Source organism: Cryptomeria japonica, chromosome 8, assembly GCF_030272615.1.
Source record: "Cryptomeria japonica chromosome 8, Sugi_1.0, whole genome shotgun sequence".
NCBI lineage: Eukaryota > Viridiplantae > Streptophyta > Pinopsida > Cupressales > Cupressaceae > Cryptomeria > Cryptomeria japonica.
Genome location: NC_081412.1, coordinates 610,845,807 through 610,868,614, shown reverse-complemented (window position 1 = coordinate 610,868,614; position 22,808 = coordinate 610,845,807). Strand labels below are relative to the sequence as shown.

Sequence of the window (22,808 nt, the reverse complement as noted above, 5' to 3'; positions counted from 1 at the left end):
TTTCTAAAAAAAATGGAGGTCTTATAAGATTCCATGTGACGGCTACATGTTAACAAAGTTAGCCTTCATGACTACTCTATGGAAATTAAGATAAGGAAAAATCAAAGAGGTTTCTCACCAATCCACCCTCATAAAAAATTTAGAGGACATACAAAGTTTATGTTTTAGAAAATAATCACATCATATTATTTTGAAGGAGATGAAAAAATTGAGTGGCAACATTTGAAAATTAAGTATACTAAATAGAAATATTCCATCTACAAGGAGCCACAAAAGCTTATTTAGTAAAAGAATCATCAGTAGCATTTGGTTCCTAAGTATTATTCATGGATCGAGAAAATTCTAATTAGTTAGAAAAATCAAACCAAAGCACAATCAAAGTGAATCACAAACTTCTAATAATTATGCTAATCTATCCTAATCATACCAACAAAATAACTGAAATAAAACCTGAATCAAATGCAAACCATCCTTACACGCTTTAGTTAAACTTCGTTGTTCTTCCTTTCATCTCTAATTTTGCTATCTATGTCGCTCTCATCGTGTAGGTGCAGATATGGAATAAAAGCAAGGATAGGATATGCAATATTTACTAGGAATGTAATTCCAAGACTAAATGGATTTTGACATAATGATGATGTTAAATGTTAAATGACTAAATGGGTTAATGGACAGAGAAATCAATGCTCATGACTAAATGCTAGATTATTGGACAAAATAATAATGCATAAAATTTAGATCGCTAATCTATTTCAACATAATCACGAGAAAACTAGATTTCTAATTTCATAGAATAACAATGCTAAAACTAGATTGATAATTCGATAGATAAAAAATGCATGGAAGTTAGATGATTCGAATGATGAAAGAGACCCCAATTTATAGAAAACTTGAGACTCGACAAACCGATGAGATTGAAAATATTTTTGGTTAGATGGGTTAACCTAATTGAGTGAACAATAAAGCTACCATTCAAGGAAGGATGAAGATGACAAAGAAAAAATGGAGAAAAAACAAAAAGAAAATTTTCAAAGATCCATAACTCATTTTTTAATTAAAAACTAAGATATGAGATATTTTCAAAAATATAAATTTTAAAAAATGAATGAGGATATTAGTTTCTCATATTCAACAATTAGGAGTACTTGGGGAAAATCACATAAAACAAATAAAATATTTGTTTTCATTTTGAAAATTAGGAGATGAGAAATTAGGATAATTTATTAAATAAAAAAAATATTTATCTAGAATTATGATGATATAATTTTTTAATCAAATAATTTAAATAAATTATTTAATTATGGAGGATAGAAATTGAACATTTAATTAAATAATTAAAATCATTTAATTAAAGTTTGAGTATGAAATCAATTAAAAAATATAAATTGTTTGATTAATATTAAAAGGAGATGATTAATGATGATTGATTAAATGATTAAGGAGGACAATGAGTAAAAGGGGCTTAATTAAATAAATAATTAATTAAACCTAAAGGGGTAAATTAGTCAAATTGATGTCTAGAGGCCTTAATTAGGTCAAATTAAGTCAAATTTGGTCAAAATGGGTGAAATTGAGAAGAATTGGGAAGGTTAGGATAAACAATAGGAAGAATTGAGTGAACATGGGAAAATTAGGTTAAACCAAGTAAAACCAAGTAAAAGCAGGTAAATCAAGTCAAAACGGGTCAACAAAGAGAAAAGGGACCAATACGACGCCATGGGGTTGGATAGGAGGTCAAAATTATGTCACGAAATAACAATTGGGAGAAAATAATGCCAATAAGACAGAAAATGGGAATCAAGAAGTGGCAAGGTCAAAAAAGGAAGCAAAATTGACCTAATTACGATAGGTTTAGGGACAAATCGACATCACTGAATCAAATTTTTATGGGATAAAACTGGCATCAAAGAGATGAAATTAAGGACCACATGATATCATAAACTCTAAATGGGGAGAAAATGGGAAAGGCAAAGCGACAAAAGTAAAACATGAGCAAAATGACCTAATCAGGGTAAATTTGTGCAAACCGGCATCGTGAAATTGAAAAGAGAATGAACTAACAAGATGGGGATGGAGCTAAGGATAAATTGATATCATAAACTCGAAATGGGGAGAAAATTATATCAACAAGACAGAAAATAGGAAAGGGGAAGCGGGATAGGGTCAACTAATAATAAAACCTATATGCATGATTAGGTTAAAAATGAAAAATGTAGGTGTTTACCAATATTTAGTGTCTACATTCTTCCCCTCTTTGAGAAATGTATTTTTTAGAATTGTTTCAAAGAAAATTAAAAAACAAATTTATGCCCCAATAGACCAAGAGATGGAGGTAGGATGCCCCGTTGAGAGATTGTTTATATATAAAAGAAACGAATGATCTCCCAAAAGAAGAGAAGAATGTTAGATGAAATAGGAAATATGATGAAGGAAAAAAAAGGTTATTAAGAAGCACAAATATTAGATGAGGAAAAATTAGTAATGTTGAAACCTTTCTTTAATAAGTGCACCTTTAGCAATAGAGAGCTTTATTTAATGTAGAAAATGGATACATTGCATCATGACATATGAGGTCAGAGTGATAATGTGATCCTTCTACAAAAAATAGACATATTGTAGACAAGGAATGTTCCAATATATTTTGAAATGTTGGGCATGTATGTCAAGGGTTGAGATATATGTGATAGTCAGAAAGCGAACATACCAATAGAGACATGCAAGACATGTTTCAAAATGTCATGAAAACATCCCATAAATAGAAGACAAAACAAAAAGATCATGAACCATCCCAACCACTCTAATCACTTGTAGATATCCTTGAGTAGTATAGGAACATGATCAAAGATAAATCAAGGAATGATTAAACTAACTAGACCAAGCCAGTCAATAGCCACTCTAATCTTGTTGTCAAAGTTTAATAGTTTGTGTTTGATAGGAGGATCATGATGTTTGGTTTTAGGAATGATCTATTACATTAAAGACAAACATTGTTTAGTTTCGAGTATATTGCACCCTGCATAAGACATATGATAGTTGGAAAAAGGACTGATTGACGTTGATTGAAATTAATTTACTAATATGATGTGACAAGTATGAATTGATTGATTGCTCACTTGATTGGAAAGTTTTTCTGTTGTTGTGTGATTTGTTAAGGGCAATATTTTACAAGTTTTATGTCTATGTCTACTCAAATATTCGTATGTTGCAATGAACAAGTTTATTAATGGAAGGAAAATGATTGTTTTTGGAGTTTTTATTGTTTTGAATTTTTCAAGGTTTTGTGGTTATTTGATGTTTTTGGAGATTTCTTTAGGATATTTTTTTAATGTTTTTGGTATTCTTCCATGATATTTTGCAATTTTTAGGGATTTTTTCAACATTATTTAATTTTAGGGATTTTTCCAAGACATTTTATAAATCTTTAGGGTTTTTTCAGGACATTTTGCGATTTTTAGGGATATTGTAAGGACATAATGTTATGTACATGCATTACTCTCTGATCTTGCTGTGAGAAGGATTCTATTGGTTGATCATGATAAAAGAGATGCTCCTAATTTGTGTAAGTATATACAATGGCCAAAATGAGCATATATGCAAGATTAGTTTGTGAAAATACAATGAATAATGACCAATTTCAAGCCAGAAGTGATAAAAGGGGTTTGATGTAATGATTGATGGAAAATCTATTGTGAATGTGAATATAATTCAAATAGAGTGATGATAGATGATGGAACCATGACTTGTTGCATGTGGCACCTGTTTGCCAAGTTTTCACCATGGTACTTACCTAGAGCACCCGATTGCCAGGTTTTAACCAATGGGTGAATTATTTCTCTTTACTATTTTCTTTTTCTTCTTTTTTTTTCAGGATTCCCTTTGAATTTTTTTTGTTCTTTTTTCGGGATCATATTCAATTTTTTTGTTCTTTATTTAGGATCATATTTCCTCAAGTATAATAATTGCAAAGGTACATGATATTTACAGGTTTAGATAATGGTTCTCCTTCTTATGTTCCTAGCTAATATGCCCTAGATTCATAGGTTGTAGTAACCACTTAGGGAGCTAGCCAATTAGGTTCGAATTTTCCTGACCTCTCTCTTTCTTGTTGATTCTTTGGATTCATCTTGAGGACCAAGTCTCTGACTCCAAAGCACCTACCCTTGACTTTCTTGTTATAATTTCTTTGGAGATGATTTTTATATGCTTTTAGATGAACTAGGGTAGTTTGGCATCGCTCATCTAGTGTTTCAAGTTCATGTAGTCTAGCTACCCTATATTCTTCATCATCAATGATATTGCGCAAGGAAATTATCAACAAGGGGATTTCAACTTCAATAGGAAGGATGGATTCAGTAGCATAGAATAGGGAATAAGGGGTAGTACCTATATATGTGTGGATTCTGGTTTGATATTCCCATAAGGTAAGATTAAACTGTACATGTCAATTGCGGCCAACATCATTGACAATCTTCTTGGGGTTTTTAATGATGGTTTTGTTAGATACCTCAACTTGACCATTACTCCACAGATAGTAAGTAGAGGAAAAGTAGCATTGGATATGAAAGTTCTCACAAAGTTCCCTAACATCTTGTTTTTTGAAGGGACGACCATTATTAGTGACAATGGTGAAGGGACTCCATATAGACATATGAAGTAATTTAGGATAAAATTGGAAATCTATGTGTTAGTAATGTAGGTCATAGGAATGGATTCAATCCATTTGGTGAAATATTTTGTGGTAGTGATAATGAATTTATGACCATTAGAATATGTAGGGTGAATCTTACCTATGAGGTTGAGTCCTTATTGAGAAAAGGGCTAAGTAGATATGACAAGGCAGGGTTCTTGAGCTGGTACATAAATCAGGTCTCAATGAATATGACATTTCCAACACTTCTTTGTAAAAGCGTGAGCCTCGTGTTCCATGATAGGCCAGTAGTATCCTAATCTCCTCAATCTCTTTGCAAGACTCGAACCATTGAAGTGATCCCCATTAATACCATTGTGAACCTCTTTTAAAGAAGTTTGTGCTTCATCAAAATCAAGACACCTGAGGAGGGTTTGGTCAAAATAGAAACATTATAGGGTGTAATTGATGATAACAAATCTAGTGGCTTGATGGTTAAGGGAACGATGTTGATTTTTTGAAAGGTTGGGAGGTAATATTTGGGATTTTAAGTAATTATAGATATCTTAATACCAAGGAGAATTGAGACCAACAATTTCACACACAAATTCATACCATGGAATTTTAAAAGTAGGAATCATCAATTGGTCTATTAAAAACTCACATTTAGCAATGTTTTGTGGGATATCAAGCATGGAAGCAATAGTAGCCATGGCATTTGCTGGTTTGTTTTGTAGTGGGGCTACCTAACTGAATGTGATTGTAACAAACCTAGTTTTGTAGAAATCAATTGACTTATTGTAAGGGATAAGTTTTTCGTAGTTTGTCTCATATCCATCATTTTCTTGTTGGATCACCAATTGACAATCACCATACACTACAAGATGTTTGATGTCCCATTGCATTGTAATTCTTAATCCTATGAATAAGGATTCATACTTTGTAATGTTATTTGTGCATTGAAAAGTGATTTGGTATAATTTAGGGATTGCATCTCCCTATGGAGTCGGAAATAAAATGCATGCCCCCTAGTCAGGTTGTGTTTGTGAGCCATAAAAAAGAGTTATCGTTTGGTGAGAGTTGTGATATTTAATATGACTCATCTGGAAAATTAAATAACAATGGATGATGATCTTGGATAGGAGCTTCATCTAGTTTATCTTCTATTTCATGAGTAGATTCTTCAATGGGTCTATCTTTGTTACAAGCAATGTCTTTTGACTTAACATGTAATGCCTTAGCTTCTCGGTTGTAAAGACAACTGCTAGGCATGCATGTTCATTAGTGGTATAGTTGAATTCATAATAAATCAAAGTTTGACTGAAATAGTATATAGATCTGTCTTTTCCTTCTCCATTGTGTTGTGCTAGGAGAGCCCCTAATGCTATTGTTGTTGCAGATAGGTACAATATGAAAGTTTTTCTTTCAATGGGAGGCATCAGGACTGACAGAGATAGCAAATAACCTTTTAATTTTTGGAAAGCTTGCTAACATTGTTCATTCCATTTTTGGGTTACTCTCTTGCAAAGAAAATGTTGGAAGGGGTGACATTTATTGGCCAATTGTGCTATGAATATTTTGATAGACTGTGATTTTCCCTAAAGATTTCTTAGTTGTTTTAGATTTGAAGGTGGAGGCATATCCATTATGGCTTTCATATTTGTGAGATCTACCTCAATTTCATGATGAGAGATAATGTACCCTAGGATTTTTCCTAATGTTACCCAAAAAAAACACTTTTTAGGGTTCAACTGAATCTTATACTATTGCATTATGTAAAAGATAAAAGTTAAGATACTTAGATGACTATCTATGGTGAGTGATTTACATAGTAGGTCATCTACATAGTCTTCCATCAATGTGTACATGAAATCATGGAAAATGGTTGTCATTTCTCTCTGATAAGTTGCTCTAATATTTTTCCGTCCGAACGACCTTACATTCCAATAGTAGGTTCTCCAAGCACATGTGAAGGATATTTTAGGCTAATCCTCAGGAGCTATTTTGATCTGATTATATCCAAAAAATCAATCCATTAAATTTTATCATCTCATAACTAGTTGTCAAGTCCACAATTATGTCAATATTTGGTATAGGGAAATCATCTTTTGGATATGCTTTGTTCAAATCTCTAAAATCAGTACAAATTTTGATGCTCTCAGTGATTTTTCTCACTAGAACCAAGTTAGAAATCCACTCGACATAATCAATGGGTCTAAATAAACCCACATGTAATAATTTATTGAGTTTTGCTTTCAATAGTAATGCAATTTGTGGATGCATTTTTCTCAGTTTATCTTTGATTGGTTTAGCATCTGCCTGCAGTGGCAAATGATGAAGGACCAATTCTAATTTTATCCCTACCATATCTACATATGACTATGCAAAGTTTATTTTCTTTTCTAGGAATAATGTGATGAAGTTTGTCTTTTCTTGCTATGACAATGAGGCTACAAAGTGAATGACCTTAGGATTGTCTGGTGTACCTAAATTGATTTATTGTGTTATCTCTTCCAAGAGAGGATATTTTCCATGATCTATCAAGGGTTTTTCCAATCTTCCATCACCCTTAGATACATCATTTATTTTATTAATGTCTAGAGGTGCCATGAGGTTTTCACCAAGAGACTCATTGTTTTTATTTTCTTCATTTTTTATTTTTATGACTATAAGAAGGAGTTGACTCCCCAAATTGTGTTGATATATCTTCATGAATCTCAATAAATGCTTTTATGGCCTCACCATTCTCAAAATGGTCTAAACTCAGTCATCCTTGTTGGTCCTAATCTATAAGCTCGGGATGAACTAAGGGCATGCTACTATTGATATTATACAAGTCTGGGGTGGCAAGGGTTAAGGTCATGATATTGTATCATCCTAAAATTGCACCCTTTGCAATTTTGAGTATATTTGGGGCCCTCACTTTAGTGTTCTCATCCTCACGCTTGATCTGGACCTATTTATACCCCCGCCATGCAATAAATGTCGTATTTTTCATCTTGTACCTCGTTGAGACCACTTAACCTCGGCCCAATTTGGGGCAGGACCAGGGAGTGGCACCTTGATCCTCATTGAGACCATGGTGCCATGCCATGGTCCTCCCTAGTTGGGGCCTGATTTGAACCATAGGCCCTATCCAAAATTTGAGTCAGAATTACTTCTTCATGTAAGCCTATGTCAAAAAAATAATATGTTTGATGATAGGAAAGTATATAAGGAGGTCTTCCCCTCCCATTTGACATAAGAAGATGAATAAGGGTGAATATGATCATAAGGAAAGGAGAACTATAATCAAGGATTCCAGAATTGAAGAATTCATCATCAATCATTTCTAGAGGTCTCAAGGTCGCAGATTCTTCATCTATCCATTGTGGAGAAACATTACATCATTCATTTGTAAGCATGTGTGTGTTAGGGATTTGTCATGTTTATGCCATTTCATACAACATATGTGATTAGATTCAAGAAGCAAAGCATCATCATCATTCATTGCAGATCTAAGATATATCTTCCTATCATTTATTTCAAGCATTTTTAATATTTCATTCAAGGTTGATTCCAAACCAGGGTTTGACTTAGGAGATCCCCTATTCCGAACCTTTTTCCCCTTCTTTCTGTGTGTAGGAAAAAGGAATGTAACTATACTTCTCAAAATAAGCTTTACACACAGAGACAGAACAATCCTTTTTGGTGTATGGAAAATTCAGAGGATCGTCTGGCTGCGTCATAGTCCCTTCTTTTTCAAGTATTTTTGAGGGGCAAGTCTGAATCATTTTATACTGCTAAATTCCAGGTGCACAACGAAATCCCATATTTAAAGCTCATTATTTTCTCAAATTTGTCTTCAATTCTGAGTACTTTACCCTAAATTAGTATTTAAAATTACAAAAGAGGAAAATAAACATCATAACCAATCAATCCACTTAGTATTTAGTCCTTATCTGATTTATGACTGAATCTAGTGGATTCCTCCCCCAAAGCGAAAATTGATTTGGTGATTTCTCCTTCCATGTTGCGAATTGCCAAATTAGATTTTCCCCTTTATAGATATAGACAATGATACTATCATTGTCAGCATTTCCTTTGGTATTGTTTTCTTTGAAAGAGGAGATAGGATCCCAAAAGTTTAAAATTTAGGCTCTATGACAAGTTTGTTTAGGAAGGAGAGTATTTACATGTTTTTATTCAATGGGTAAGTCTTCGGGATCAATGAATATATCATCTAGGGAAGTTGAGCTAGAAGAATTGGAGTCCCATTCCCACTCATTGGAATTAGTTTCTTCAAGGTCTTCCTTAGTTGTTTTTCAATCATCAGGAGTGCGCCCCTTTTTACATAAGATTAACTTGGCATTGGAGATACCAATTCATGAGGGTTTAAATCATATTCCTCTGGTGTGATTCTACTCTTTTGGTTGAACAGGTTCTATATTTCCTTTCTTGTTTGGGCCAAGACCACTATTTCCATCATAGCCTTTCTTCTGCATAATGGTGAATCCTTTTCCATATTTTTCAATGGGAAACTATATAGGTGGGAGATATTCTTCATCTCTGTAAAGACATTTTGATACATCCTCTTTAATATTTTCTTCATTGTGGTCTCCCCACTTTGTGAAAGTAGTAGGACATTGATACTGAGTTTTCTTTTGGACAATTTAGCCAGTGTTTGATGAACTATATTTCAGTCATTGGATGACAAAGACTTTTTGTTTATTGGTACTTACTGCTCAGGAGTTCCTTTCAAATTGACACAAAATTGGAAGGAAACTAGATCTCCAGGGATAGTGTTTTCTATTCTATTATAAGGGAATTTTAGGCATTGATGATAAGTATATGGAATTGCTTTCATTGCATGTATCTAAGGATGGTGAAGAATCATTTTATAAGGAAGATATAGGTCCAAGACCTGCAATATTATACTTTCACTAGAGGATCCAACTCAGATAGATAGCAAAATGATACCCTTTGAACGATGCTCAACATCATTATAATCTTTGATAATTATTTTCTTTGAAGGATCAAACTCACTTTCTAAATAGCCGAGAGCTATGGTAACTCTCAATGTACAAATGTTCAATCCCAATACACCATCTATCAAAAATCATCTTACTTTATAATTATTGACAAAGATTTCTCAATGTATTGGATGATTGTGATTAGACTTTTTGTGAGGGAAATCATTTTCAGTAAAAGTAATTGGGTGTGAGCGAGTGATATATCCTATCATGTCCTAAAACTGGTCAACATTTTTATTGGTAGGAACTATGGATCCTTGTAACGCCTTGTCTAGGGCTACTCTATGGGTAGGGTATATACGCAACAAATCAAGGATATATAGGCATTTTACCTAAGTGATCAAGGATATTATATAGGCCAGTGACATGTGACGTAGAAGGAACTCATTGCAAAACAACCTTATATTGTCGAGTAGTTATTGCACATTGGAAACTTGGATTCTTCATTCTTAAGGTAGATACATAATTATTTGACATTTGGAGATAATTGATTGTGTATTGATGGGAAGTATTGGTGTAATTTACATTGCCTTTAGGATCGAAATTATATGTAGAGGCCTTTCCTTTATCATGATCAAGTAACAAAGTCTTGAATATGGTGTGATCTATGTTTAAGGAAGCTATTGGAGAATATTTCTCAACCAAACCTTGGTCAATCAAGTCTTGTATAAGATGTTTCAATTGGAAAAAAGAATGGGTTTTGTGTCCCTTTGTTTGATGATATTCAAAATATTGGTTGTCATTCCACCACCTAGGTTTTACTACTGGTTCATTTATGATTTCAAGTAGTTGCACAAGGTTTGATTGAAGTAACTATTTCAAGATGGATTGAATAGGTTCTATTAATGGTGTGAATTATCGAGGTGGTGTGTCTCTATTTTGAGGAGTTCTTCATTATTGGTTTTGTTGCATGGTGTTGGCTACTTGATTTTTTTGTTGCATTGGTATGTTGTTTTGAGTTTGTTGTTGAGATCGATTATCTATCTGAGTGCTTGTTGGTATGGCCCCTTTAAGGATGAGCTTTGTCTATGCATTGTTTACTATTTTTGTATCCACAAGCCCATCATTGGTAATATTTTTATTTCTATAACATAATTTTCTCTTATCATTTGAAGTGCTCGGTTTGTTGGTGTTTGTAATGGTGAGGAAATGGGGAATGATAAATTAGGAAGGAAACTACCTTTTCCCTCAAAGAGAGAGGAGAATTTCGCTATCGATTACCCTTCAAGCACTTTTCACCATTACATTAGGAAGAGGAGAGGAAAATTCACTAGATTCAACCTCTCAACAAGAAGATTGAATTCTGAATGAATTAGGAATGCTAAGTTGATCCCCTCTTCCTTGTTTGAAATGGAAAGGAATTGATTGAATTATGTAGTGCAAAAGTGACAAAGAATTGATGATAACTTAATATCGGAATATGGGATGAAGTTGTGTACCTTGATCTGGTAGTAAAATGTCGAGACGAAGTCGTCCTGTGAATTTGTAGAAAAGTTGCCCAGACCGTGGTGGGAATGTTCCTCTAAAAATTCGCGAAATAAAAAAGGTTTTTTTGCCTCTGCAATTGGAGCCTGAATATAAAAGTACAACTACACACCTATAACCTACACATAGAAAAGAGAAGAAAATGGGCTAGGATTGGGGGTTTGCCTTTAGGTCAAACCCCAGTTTTAGAATTAACCAAGTAATGAAAGAAAGTATTCGCAAGTAGTTATAAATGAAAGACTGAATTGTAAATCACCTCAAGGGAGGTTGTAGTAGCAATGTTGATAGAAATGCTTGTGTAGAATTGAATGTTGAAATTAATCTCCTCTTCAATGGTTGAATCCTTGACTTGAATACAACACCTAGCCTTGAAGGGAGACTTGAGAATGCTCAATGCTGGTAAAGAATGCTTGAATGCTCTTGAATGCTTGATTTCTTGTAAATTTCTCACTCATCCAATCTTATACCACTTATGAAAATGAGAGGACGAATTCCCCTTAAATACATGTTAGTGGATTTGAATTTTATCACAGGCTGACATCGAGGGAGTTTCCCGCTCGAGGCACAACCAACAATGCAACCCTAGGAAGGGTCCTACCGCAAAATAGGGTAGGGATAGGGGTGTTGTGGCTTTATCCTGGGAGGACAAGGGTGCCACACCCCTATCCAAGGGAGGGAAGTGGCGCCATGCCCCTATCCTACCCCTTTCTCCAAGGAAAAGCGCAGACGAGGTGATGTAGAGGCCAAGAAAGAAGTTGTTTCCGCAAGCCGAGCAATCTCCAGTCTTGGATCAGGCTAGAGGATTCAAATTCGCATGTGTGAGGACCCTAATGCAATAAAAAATTGCTAGGGTCACAATTTTACGACACTACAGTGTTGTCTTTAAAGATTTTGATAATCCCTTTTTGTGTAAGAGATTTCTTGATGTTCGTCCCTTTTTTTCTCAATTTTGTCAATAGTGCTAGGGCTTTTGATCTTTAATTCATACATTAATTATGATGCTAAATTTTTGATATACAAGTTGATTTGTTGTTCTTTAGGGATGTCAAATGGATATTGGGTAACTAAGTTTCACCATCTTTGTGAAAATGCTAGAAAGGATTCCCCTATTTTCTATTTAGTAGTACAAAGATCAGTCATGGTGACTTCATTATTAATATTGAAGGAAATGTGACAAATGAATTTCTAAGCTAATTCATTCTATTACTCGATGTTACTAGGTAGTTACGCATACCCGTCTATTTCTTATCTTGATAGACTTTGTGAGAATAGACATATAAGATATCTATCGTCATAATGAATTTCAATACAAGACATATAGAATTATCTTATATGATCTTTTTAGTGTCCTTTTCCTCCATATTTGTTAAATTTAAGTGTTTACGGTGAAAGTGGATAATGGAAATAACAATATTGAGAGACTAAATGAATTCAACCACAAAACCCTAGCCTAACAAAAACAAAGATCCACATAACATATGAAGATTACCTAAGACAATGCAAATCAACAAAATCATAAAGATGATACCATCACATGTCCAATAGGGTTTGAATCTCCATTGATCTTGCTTCATATATTTTCTCTTAGATTTTATGTGTGCACAAGAGCTCAACAAAGAATGGAAATGTGGTTGACAGCTTGATCGCAAAAAGCTTGATTGCATATGCAAGTTCGAATGCATGGTTGAGGGTTGATAATGAAGGAAGCATTCTCTTATATAGAAGACACTATAAGAAATGGAGGGATAGGATTAAGAGGTGTAAAGGATAGATGGTCGGTTAGGATTAAAGGGTAGGTAAAAGAAATAAGAAAATAATGAGAGGGTAGGTAGTGTAAGAATTAAGAGATGAATGACATGTGTCATGGGTAGAAAAAGGATAACAAATTAATTAAATAAATAAATATTTATTTAATTAATAGAGGAAATGGGATCAAATAAATAAATAAAAGTATTTATTTAATTTAGAAAAATGATAATTTAAATAAATAAAAGTATTTATTTAAATGATGAAAAAGGCTAGAAGAGGATAAATGAATTAATTAAATAAATAAAGATTTATTTAATTAATAGAAGACTTAGGATTAAGACACTATAAGAAATGGAGGGATGGGATTAAGAGGTGTAAAAGATAGATGGTCGGTAAGGATTAAAGGGTAGGTAAAAGAAAAAAGAAAATAATGAGAGGGTAGGTAGTGTAAGAATTAAGAGATGAATGACATGTGTCATGGGTAGAAAAAGGACAATGAATTAATTAAATAAATAATTTTTTATTTAATTAATAGAGGAAATGGGATCAATTAAATAAATTAAAATATTTATTTAATTAGACAGGACAATTTTAGGTGTCTACATTAGGTACAGTAAAATTTCGGGGGAAAGAAGGAATATATGAACTTCTGTAGAAATAATTAGGACATAAGTCCTGTGGTGTGTAACTTCCCCTTTTGTCTATAATGCTTCCATTTGTTTGGAAAGCTTTTCAACTTTTTGCATCATCACATCAAAAGGTCCTTACCTAGGAGGTACATCATTCATTCCTACATGACCTCATTGTCTATATATTGTTCCTCCAAGTGGATATTGTTCTTGATAATCATTAATAGCGGATCAAAGTGTACTCTCTATTGGTGTGTCTTGGTATGAATCCATTGTGTTTCAATGGTGTCTTGGTATTGATATTATTGAAGTGGCTATGGATATCGCATGGTGAGCTGTGTCTAAGGTTGAAATTATTTCTTTGTTTATTGGATGAGTTGTTGTTGAGCTTGAATTGTTAGAAAAAGATGGCATTGTTGTTGCATATGTTGTTGGAGTTGCGCTACTAGTATTTATTGTTAAGTTTCTGATTGAATCATTTATTATTGGAATCGAGGAACTTGTGGCATTTGTGGTTGATACTATAGCATGTATTATTGTTATTGTAGGTCTAGTCGATACGGTTGGAAAATTGTTTGTTATTGTTGTGTAACTTGGTTTGTCGGTCAAACATTTTGATAATCTTGGGATCGTTGAGGTCTATATTGGATACCGACTTGCATGGTTAGTTACATTTTTTGTTGAGGTCTTAAAATTAGAAACAAACTTTTAGAAAAATGACTTAAATATTGATAACAAACTAATTACAAATAGATTTCAAATCTATTTGCAACGATACGAAACCACCCCCAATCACTAGCTTCTTGGAGTTTCTTGAATCTCCTTCCTTCTATTTGTCTAGAGGGACACTTAGAAATGAACAGTTGTTATTGGAAAATCAAAACATTATCTGCTCATCTCACTGAACAACCTTTCTATTGCATGGAAAACTATAACTTTTGGAGAACATTGTCTCTTTTTGTCTTCTACTGTCCTTCATAACTTCCGAACCAAAATTTACTCTCTCTCTCTCTCTCTCTCTCTCTCTCTCTCTCTCTCTCTCTCTCTCTCTCTCTCTCCCTCTCTTTCACTTTCTGAACATCTCTCCTCTCTTTCTCTCACTCTCCCTCTCTCTCCCTTCCTCTCTCTTTTTATCATTATCATCCTCTCTCTACACCTCCACTCCCTTCCACTTCTCACTCTCCACCCCTTCCCTCAGCCCCCCCCTCTCTCTCTCTCTCCCTCCACTCACCACTCATGTCTAGTAATAGTGATTTCCATGAATATGATGATGTTTTTCTTTTGAGAACCCTAAATTTCTATGCTTCAACTTATGAAGAGGATGAGATAACCTTATATTCTAGTTTTACATATACGGATATTATTTAATATGATAATGTTTCACCTTCCTTAGTCATTTATGACATTATTATACCTTTTGATAATTGTAAAAGTTGATGATAGAACCACATGAGCCAAGATTCATTTGCAATCAAAATAGTTATCACAAAAAAGAGATTGAGCAAATATTATATGCTCTATAACAACTAGAGAATTATGTATTAATACAAAATTGATTATTAAAGATACAATAGAAATGAATGAATGAATCCTTATAAAAGGACACGAATGAAACCCTATATGAAAATCCTAGATGCCAATATTAAGAGAACTAAATAAATGCAAAGTAGCAGCTAAATTAAGCTCAACTACATCTAGAACTAAAGCTAAAAAAGGAAACTCTAGATAACAAAAAGCACCTAAGTTTAGCTTAAGTGAAGTTTAAGTAATATAAGACCAATTAATATATAATAAGTGTCCTAATTACTCCAACAACCCTCCCCCCTCCTACCTTAAGTTTAATTTAGGGATAAGCTAAAGAACTAATGATGAATAAAAAATTCATGCATGCACGAGTCTCAATAGTTAGGCCTAATCAGGTACTCATGTACCAACCAATACAAAGCAATGCAAATCTCATAAATAGAGAAAAGGAGAAAACCCAGTGGGATAAAACCCCTCTCCAAAAGAGAAAAGAAATGAAAAAGAACGAGGATGTGACAAGCATGAAGGACTCAATATGTCCCCCCAAGAACTAAATCAGTTGAACATAAGTATGGTCAAAATCCCCCCCATAGTAGAGAAAAGAAGAGATGATGTACACCCCCCTAAAATAGAAGCTCCAATGTTGAAGATGAAAGCTCAAGGACAAATGATGATTAGGATCCAAGAGTGGCAAACCACATTCCTCCCCCTAGGAAGAAATAAATCAAGTGGCCAAGTCACGAGAAACTTCATGAAAGGAGATGGAGGAATAAATAGATTTAATGTGTTATCTTTGTCAAACAAAAATATCATGGACCATCTAAGTCGAATCTAGGCTACACATAGTGAGGGGCCTTGCATGAAATGGGATAGGACATTTTCATGTACTCTCACTAAATGTACCTAGTGGAACAAATAAGCAAGCTAAATCAAATTCAATGTTATACAATGGAGTTTTTTCTTTGTCTTAAGAAATTAGGTTTTGGTAGTTTCTTTGTGATCCATAATCAAGTTTGATTGGAAGGAAAGACTGTTACATGTTCTTTGTTCATTCTTGTCATAGTAGTAGTGTTAGTTTCACAATATCCGATTGCTAGCCACTCTTTGAGGAAGAGCTTTTCAACCATAGCTACACCTTTGATATCTACCAATATTCCAATCATATCTGAGATAGATTCTATTTTGGGCCTTCTTATGTATTTTTTTTTTATTGAATAAAGTGTTCTTGCATTGGACCTATCATCTTAGTTTGTGGACTTTTTGTTTCACTATTAGAGAAAGACAATTTGAACTAATCTATTAGAGTACTCTATCGTAATCTTTGATAAAGTGGTTCTAGAGTGTAATGGAGCAAAAAAATTGCCTTTTTGAGGGCAAAGTGTGTCTGCATTAATCCTTGAAAGATAAGTAATATAAACTTTCTTCAAGAGTCCAATTATTGATAATATAAAGAAAAAAATAACCAAATTTTCAGAATAAATGCACTATTATCAATTTTGGCCCAAAATGAAAGATAATTAAAAAAAAAACAATATGATCATACAAGCAATTGTAAGCATACTATTCTAAGCATACTATTCTATATGAAAACAACTATAGGTAAAAAAAATTATAGTGCCTTCATCTAAAAGATAACAACAGAATAATGAAATAAAAACATTACCATTAAAAATCCGGTCGTGAACGAAATCCAAAAAAATTCACCGAAGTCAAGGGAAGTGAGTTACCTCAAGAATCAACACGAATTGTGTCGGTGCCAAAGAGAAAAAAGGGAGAGTTTTCAGGAAACATATTTATGAGACCTACTAGAGCGGGATTTTTTTAAGCATGTGACAAACCAAAACCAATCGCTCTGCAGTTCATTCAAAATATTCACAATTAGCGATAGCAGATTTGAATATAAACAAATTCTAGAACTACGCTTGAAAACCTAACTGCAACTTGAAAACTTTCTATTCAGTTTAAGTATCAAAATCCTCTTCAAATTTTACAAAGCTCATTGAATTTGCCAAAAGCCTAATTCTCCATAGAAACTCATTCCAAAACAATCTTCACTTCCAAGCAAATTTAAAATACGCAAAATTGTGTCAGAAACAATATATTAAACAGAGCTGTGAAATTTTCTGTAATGTCGTTATCTGACACAAAGCTTCTCAAGGGGCACATCTAGCTCAGAAAAACCTCTATCTTCATCTTTACTCTGCTTTTTCTTCTACACCTTTACTCAGGTATTTGCACAAATTGTCCCCTACCATCAACGATGCCGATAAACATTAAGGGCATAGTTTTTTAAGAAACTTTTAGAAGCTTTAGAGTAGGAGTTGCACCGAAACCATTCTCTGTACAACCATAGCTTCAATCGGTTCACATTAAAAGAAATATGGATCTCATATTATCAGGATTACAGTGCTAAGATTGTTGAAATGGTAGAGCTAATATAGAACAGAAAAAAACTAAACTATGATTGCAGAGAATGGCACAAATGTAAAATATTATTGATTTGATTTTGTAGGATATAATATATTATCAGATACTCATCTTCATTCTAAATGTGTGCCTTTAAATAGGCAGTACAAAACAGCAAATGGTTGTGTAACTGCACAACTGAAAACACAACCGCCGGTAGTTTTATTAATTAAATCTAAACTAATATAATAACACAAACATTCCCCCCCCGTATTACATTAATCTGAACAAGAGTGGAAGTTGCAAGGGTTTTAATCCAACCCTCGAGTGACTTTGATGAAGCGTCTTCACCAATCCTCCTCACTCACCCAAGAAACACCGAACTGACTGCATCAGTGGATCTCCTGACCGCAAAAACTTGAACTGTCTACACAAGAACAAAATTTCCCACCTCCCCTCCACAATGAGACACATTTCCTCCGAAATTCCACATCTCCTCTGAGTGTGTTTAATGCCTCCTCCAGTGCTGCACACAAGACGCCTTTCCTCTGAAAGTCTAGTCCACATCTCCTCCGAGTGTGTCTAACGCCTCCTGAAGTGCTATGGAAACTTGATCACTGCTGCTATGCCGGCACAATCCTATCCCTCCCCTTGCTCCTAGAAGGGACAATCACACTACCAAGCTCCCCCTTCTCTTCAGGAACATAGATAAATCGTGCCCCCTTTTTAGGGACAAATTTGCCAAGCCCCGGCTTTACAAGGACATAGATAGGTTGCTTCTCATGCAATGATCATCTTTGAGCAAGAAGCTAACTCGAGATGATAAAAGATCCTCCTGTGTCCGACCTCCTATCAATATTCACTATTCTCTAAAGTAGAAATCTTGTATCAACCCCTATATCATCTGATGGACTGTTACCATCAAACGAGTCATTTTTATGTACTACAAATAAAAAAAAGTTGGCCTCACCTTCTGTTGCAACAAAAGATGTATCTTTCTTTAACTTTCCATCGATTAGATCTTTGGCCTGTTGAAAATAGTTCATTTGCACATGCCCATTTTTCTGACAATAAAAGTATTTGAATTCTCTTCTATTGGAAACATTAGATTTATTCCTAGCAACCAAAGCACAATCTTCAGGAAGTTGATAGTTCTTAATAGTTCTATTTTCTTCATCAATTAGAGAAGAGATTATTCTTTCCAAGCTAGGATTTATTTTGTTTAGAGTAAAGACAATATGGTCAAAACTAGAAGGCAAACTGTTAAGTAATATTGCCTTGGCATCATCATCAGTGACATTAGCATTTATACCTGCAAGTTGATTAAGGAGAGAACGAAAAATGCTTATATGCTGAATAATATTATCACCTCCATTCATCTTTAACCCGAACAATTTCTGCTTAATAGACATCTTGGCACTGGAAGCCTGAGAACCAAACAAGACATTAAGCCCATCCCATATTGTTTTTGACATCTTTGATAAATCAATATGATGCAAGTATGCATCTGATAAACCAAGACCAATCAATGTCGTGGCCCTACGATATTTTGTCGTCCACTTCGTTGTTGCATCTACATCTTGTGGCTTTGTTACAGTGCCATCCACAATCTCCCACAAATCTTTCTCAATTAATGACAGTTGCACTTTAATTTGCCATGTGTGGAATTCATGCCCTTCGAATTTAGGAATTGTAACTACTTTATCCATAATCTTTATCACTCAAAGACAAATAAAATGATAACAAAAGATTTGTGATGTCACCCTATAAAGAGATAGTCCATTTCATACCTCTTTTCTTGAAACACGATTGCAAGATTCTAGTTTGACGTTTGGCCTTGAATCATATCTCGATTTTCACTTCCACCTTCCTTTTATTGTTCCTCTCTCACCATTACAAACACTGAAATCATATCACTGCCATCTATAGTTGTTCTAAGTCACGCCCAGTAGCCGCTTTGTCTCCTCTGCAACACGGCAAATGCAGAAGCCTACCCCAATCTTATTCCTCCATTAGCCACAAATCATAGAAACAAGTTTTCGCTTTGATATCATGATGAAATGGTAAAGCCAACAGAAAACAAAAAAAACTAAACCATGATTGCAGAGAATGGCACAAATGTAAAATATTATTGATTTGATTTTGTAGGAAAAAATATATTATCAGATATTCATCTTGATTCTAAATGTGTGCCTTTAAATAGATAATACAAAATAGCAAATGGTTGTGTATCTGCACAACTGAAAACATTAAATCTTAACTAATGACAAAGATTTCATGACTGAAATCCAATTTGATATGATGATTTTTGTAAGTGTAAGTCAGAATTATGCTTCCAGGCGTGAGGGGTGAATATTTCAAGAAAACGCAGATTACCATCATGTCACCCTGAACCATGGCCGCAACATCATGTACTGGCAACCTATTTTAAGGAATGAGACAGGTTTGGGGTGAAAACCCTACTTAGTATAATGTTATCGGCTAACTATGATCATATCAAACATATTTGCAACGTATGAGAGTATTTGAACAGTTGAAGTTAGACTGTATTTGTTTAACCAATTTTCAATAAATAATTACACTCATCGACATTTGAACTTAAATTTCTTTATAATGTATGGCTCAAATTGTTACAAGTTTAAATGTATAATTGAGTTGTACGACATGCTAAACAGTTCAACAAAATTTTACTAGAGCACGGAATGCCGTTTGGAAACTTCCAAAATTGGAGCCTATGTTTGAATATGGAGAACTATCATGGTGTTTATACAAGTGGTCCACCCTTAACGTATTCGGTGAAGGCCAATGCGAGCAGGCCAAGCATAGCAAAGCGCCCATTCCACATTTCTGCTGTGGATGAAAAAAATGGCTGTGACTTGCTCTCTGTCGATATTCCCTTAAACAAGGGCACCACCGACGCTGTCGTCAATAATCCTGCAGTTATGAGAAACCAAGACAGTCCTCCATTATTCACTTGGGAAAACAAATCTCTACCGCTGGCCACCTCCACTGCAATGGCCGACACGAACCCCAACATTGCCGCCCTTCCGTTGATAATCTCCGGCGCAGGGCCAGAGAACGCAAACAGGTCGCCAAACCTCGTGCTCATCTATATGCCACATCGCACACTTCAGATAAATTGTTCACATGGGTATGAATATACAATAATCATTAAATATATACTGGGCATCTAAAATCTTTCTTACCTTTGTAGATGTTGACGATGAAACGCCTTCAGTAGGGGACGTTTCCTGTGGATCCTGAGGACCACGTGCCAAATAAGATGCATATAGCCATAATCAAATTGAAACCAAAAAACCTATCTAAAAGCTAATTGAGTAGCCTATTAGCAAACCTTTGCCATGCACTTGATTTTGAGGCTGCTGTGAGGCAATCTACTGATATTACCCACACTATTCCGTTTGACTGCCCCGCAGTTAAGGGCTGAGGGTGCTTTCATCATCATTGAAGCCATGGCCGCCATTATTGTGTGCTTAGAAATAATGGATTGCGTACTTGTATGCCTTCGATTTTCTGCAAAAAGATTGGTAACTTCTCTACGACTTGCTGTAAGATGGACTATTAATATATCTTCTGCTTATATCTCTCTGAGGAATCGACTCTTATGGCAGAGTTTTACTTTCTCCAGACTGAACCCCTGCGATCGAGTTAATTTCTAAACGAGGTGTTTCTCCGCTCACCCCACAAAAAAACTGGACATTGAGAAACCACGTCTTCCTCCTTTCGCCAATCACATTATAAATTCAACGTGGCTCAATTCTCACCCTGCAAAATAATCTAGAACATTCCATTCTCTTCTAAAAAGTAATTGAATGAACAGAATGTATGTATCATAGTCGAAGACGTGCAGTATCACAATCTCGACGGTAGTCAAAGCATCTTAGATACTACTCAAGAGTCTCATTAATGGCAGCAATGGCATCAATGATGATGAAATCCTCTGCACTACTCAACTGCGGAGTAAATCAAAGGAGCTTCGTGGGGCACGTTAACAGGGCGCCTCGCAGGAACCTTCGAGTCAAGTGTAACGCAGAGGTTTGCCTTTGATTCATATCACTTCAGGTTTCTAATTCACTTCATATTAATTCTGGGAGAAATTTCGCTAATCTGTTTATTATGTTAGCAGGTAGATTCAGAGTCGAAAAAAGCCTCCCCAAGAAACGACATTCCCTCTGCTTCTACTTCGACACAGTCGGCTCGAATTCCAACCAGAAGCTCGGAGGCTCCAACACCCCAGAAAAAGGTAAGTACATTTCCCGGTGCCCAATTCCTTCAGTACAGAGCCATACGTGACGTGGACACATTTCCGAGTCTGACGTGTCTTATCTATTACGTTTGCTCAGGTTAGCACGAAGTTTGGTGACGTGTTCGCATTCTCAGGGCCAGCACCAGAGACTATCAATGGCAGGCTGGCCATGGTGGGGTTTGTTTCGGCAGTTGCAGTTGAGTTAGCTAGCATAGAAGATCTGGTGACTCAGCTCAACAGTGGAGGGTTGCCGTGGTTTGTTTATAGTGTAGTTATGTTGTCGATTGCGTCATTGGTGCCCATGTTTGAGGGAATATCGGCGGAGAGCAAGTCGCAGCCAATATTTTCATCCTCGGCAGAAATGTGGAACGGGCGTTTAGCTATGATTGGTCTTGCGGCGTAGGCTGTCACCGAGTTTGTTAAGGGGTCCTCTTGTATAATTAATATGATCTTCTACAATTGCACGAGTCAAGTGTGAAAATTCTATTGCAGTTACTAATTATTAACCTCCTATTTTTAATAGATTGTTTGATCAACAAATATTGGAAAATAACACAACTACAACTTCACAAATAAAAAAGAGTCGGAAAGAAATATGTAACACAATGACACGATATTTCCGAACAACTGTCCCTGGAAAAACCCCGAAGGGAAAACCAGTATTGCAGATGAGAAATATATTAACTTCAACAAATTAAGAGATACAAAATTCCTTGCCTCTCACTGGCAGAACTCCGACAATCTCCCAATTTCTCCCGCTGATATTCCTGCACTGCTATCCCCAATGCTATCACTGCGCCCCTTGCTAACACCGCAAGACTATTTGCTAACTCTGCAAATAATTCTCAAACTTCATATTTTTCAAATGACCCATGACCCCTTTTTATACTACTCAGTTGGAAAACCAGCGACCGATATTAATTCAAACCAACGGCTGAGATTAAGACAACTCAATAACCAATAACTAATTTTGGCTATGAGGTGTCACCTAAACGGAGCCACTATTAAATAACAATTGTTTTTATCCTAACGATAGGATCTGACAAAAACAACCATTTTCTAATTTTTGGGTCAGGACGAACAGCTGCCCAAACTACCCATACCTAATG

General features: G+C 35.0%; 2 protein-coding genes across 3 annotated transcripts; one reads left to right on the top strand and one right to left on the bottom strand.

Moving 5' to 3' along the window:
• Positions 1-20,019: 20,019 nt before the first annotated feature.
• On the bottom strand, positions 20,020-21,050 carry LOC131071773 (early light-induced protein 2, chloroplastic). The gene is made up of 3 exons (XM_058007726.2): positions 20,788-21,050; positions 20,639-20,692; positions 20,020-20,541 (listed from the first exon to the last, which is right to left on the bottom strand). Exons 1-3 carry the CDS (start codon positions 20,914-20,916, stop codon positions 20,197-20,199), a joined length of 528 nt encoding a protein of 175 aa, XP_057863709.1. The 5' UTR covers positions 20,917-21,050; the 3' UTR covers positions 20,020-20,196.
• Positions 21,051-21,234: 184 nt separating this feature from the next.
• Positions 21,235-22,166, top strand: LOC131071771 (early light-induced protein 1, chloroplastic). 2 transcript variants are annotated; one of them, XM_058007724.2, is made up of 3 exons: positions 21,235-21,488; positions 21,577-21,696; positions 21,797-22,166. In XM_058007724.2, exons 1-3 carry the CDS (start codon positions 21,360-21,362, stop codon positions 22,100-22,102), a joined length of 555 nt encoding a protein of 184 aa, XP_057863707.1. In that variant the 5' UTR covers positions 21,235-21,359; the 3' UTR covers positions 22,103-22,166. The 2 variants fall into 2 exon arrangements, with proteins under 2 accessions (XP_057863707.1, XP_057863708.1); XM_058007725.2 differs by having other exon boundaries at positions 21,242-21,488; positions 21,580-21,696.
• Positions 22,167-22,808: the final 642 nt, after the last annotated feature.

Bases quoted from the DNA above. Each gene is read 5' to 3' on its own strand.
- LOC131071773 (XM_058007726.2), bottom strand. From the start codon at position 20,916: ATGGCGGCCATGGCTTCAATGATGATGAAAGCACCCTCAGCCCTTAAC. The intron at 20,693-20,787 runs GTTTGCTAATAG...CGTGGTCCTCAG, and splicing joins AAATCAAGTGCATGGCAAAG to GATCCACAGGAAACGTCCCC. The intron at 20,542-20,638 runs GTAAGAAAGATT...TGTGGCATATAG, and splicing joins CATCGTCAACATCTACAAAG to ATGAGCACGAGGTTTGGCGA.
- LOC131071771 (XM_058007724.2), top strand. From the start codon at position 21,360: ATGGCAGCAATGGCATCAATGATGATGAAATCCTCTGCACTACTCAAC. The intron at 21,489-21,576 runs GTTTGCCTTTGA...TTATTATGTTAG, and splicing joins GAGTCAAGTGTAACGCAGAG to CAGGTAGATTCAGAGTCGAA. The intron at 21,697-21,796 runs GTAAGTACATTT...ACGTTTGCTCAG, and splicing joins CTCCAACACCCCAGAAAAAG to GTTAGCACGAAGTTTGGTGA.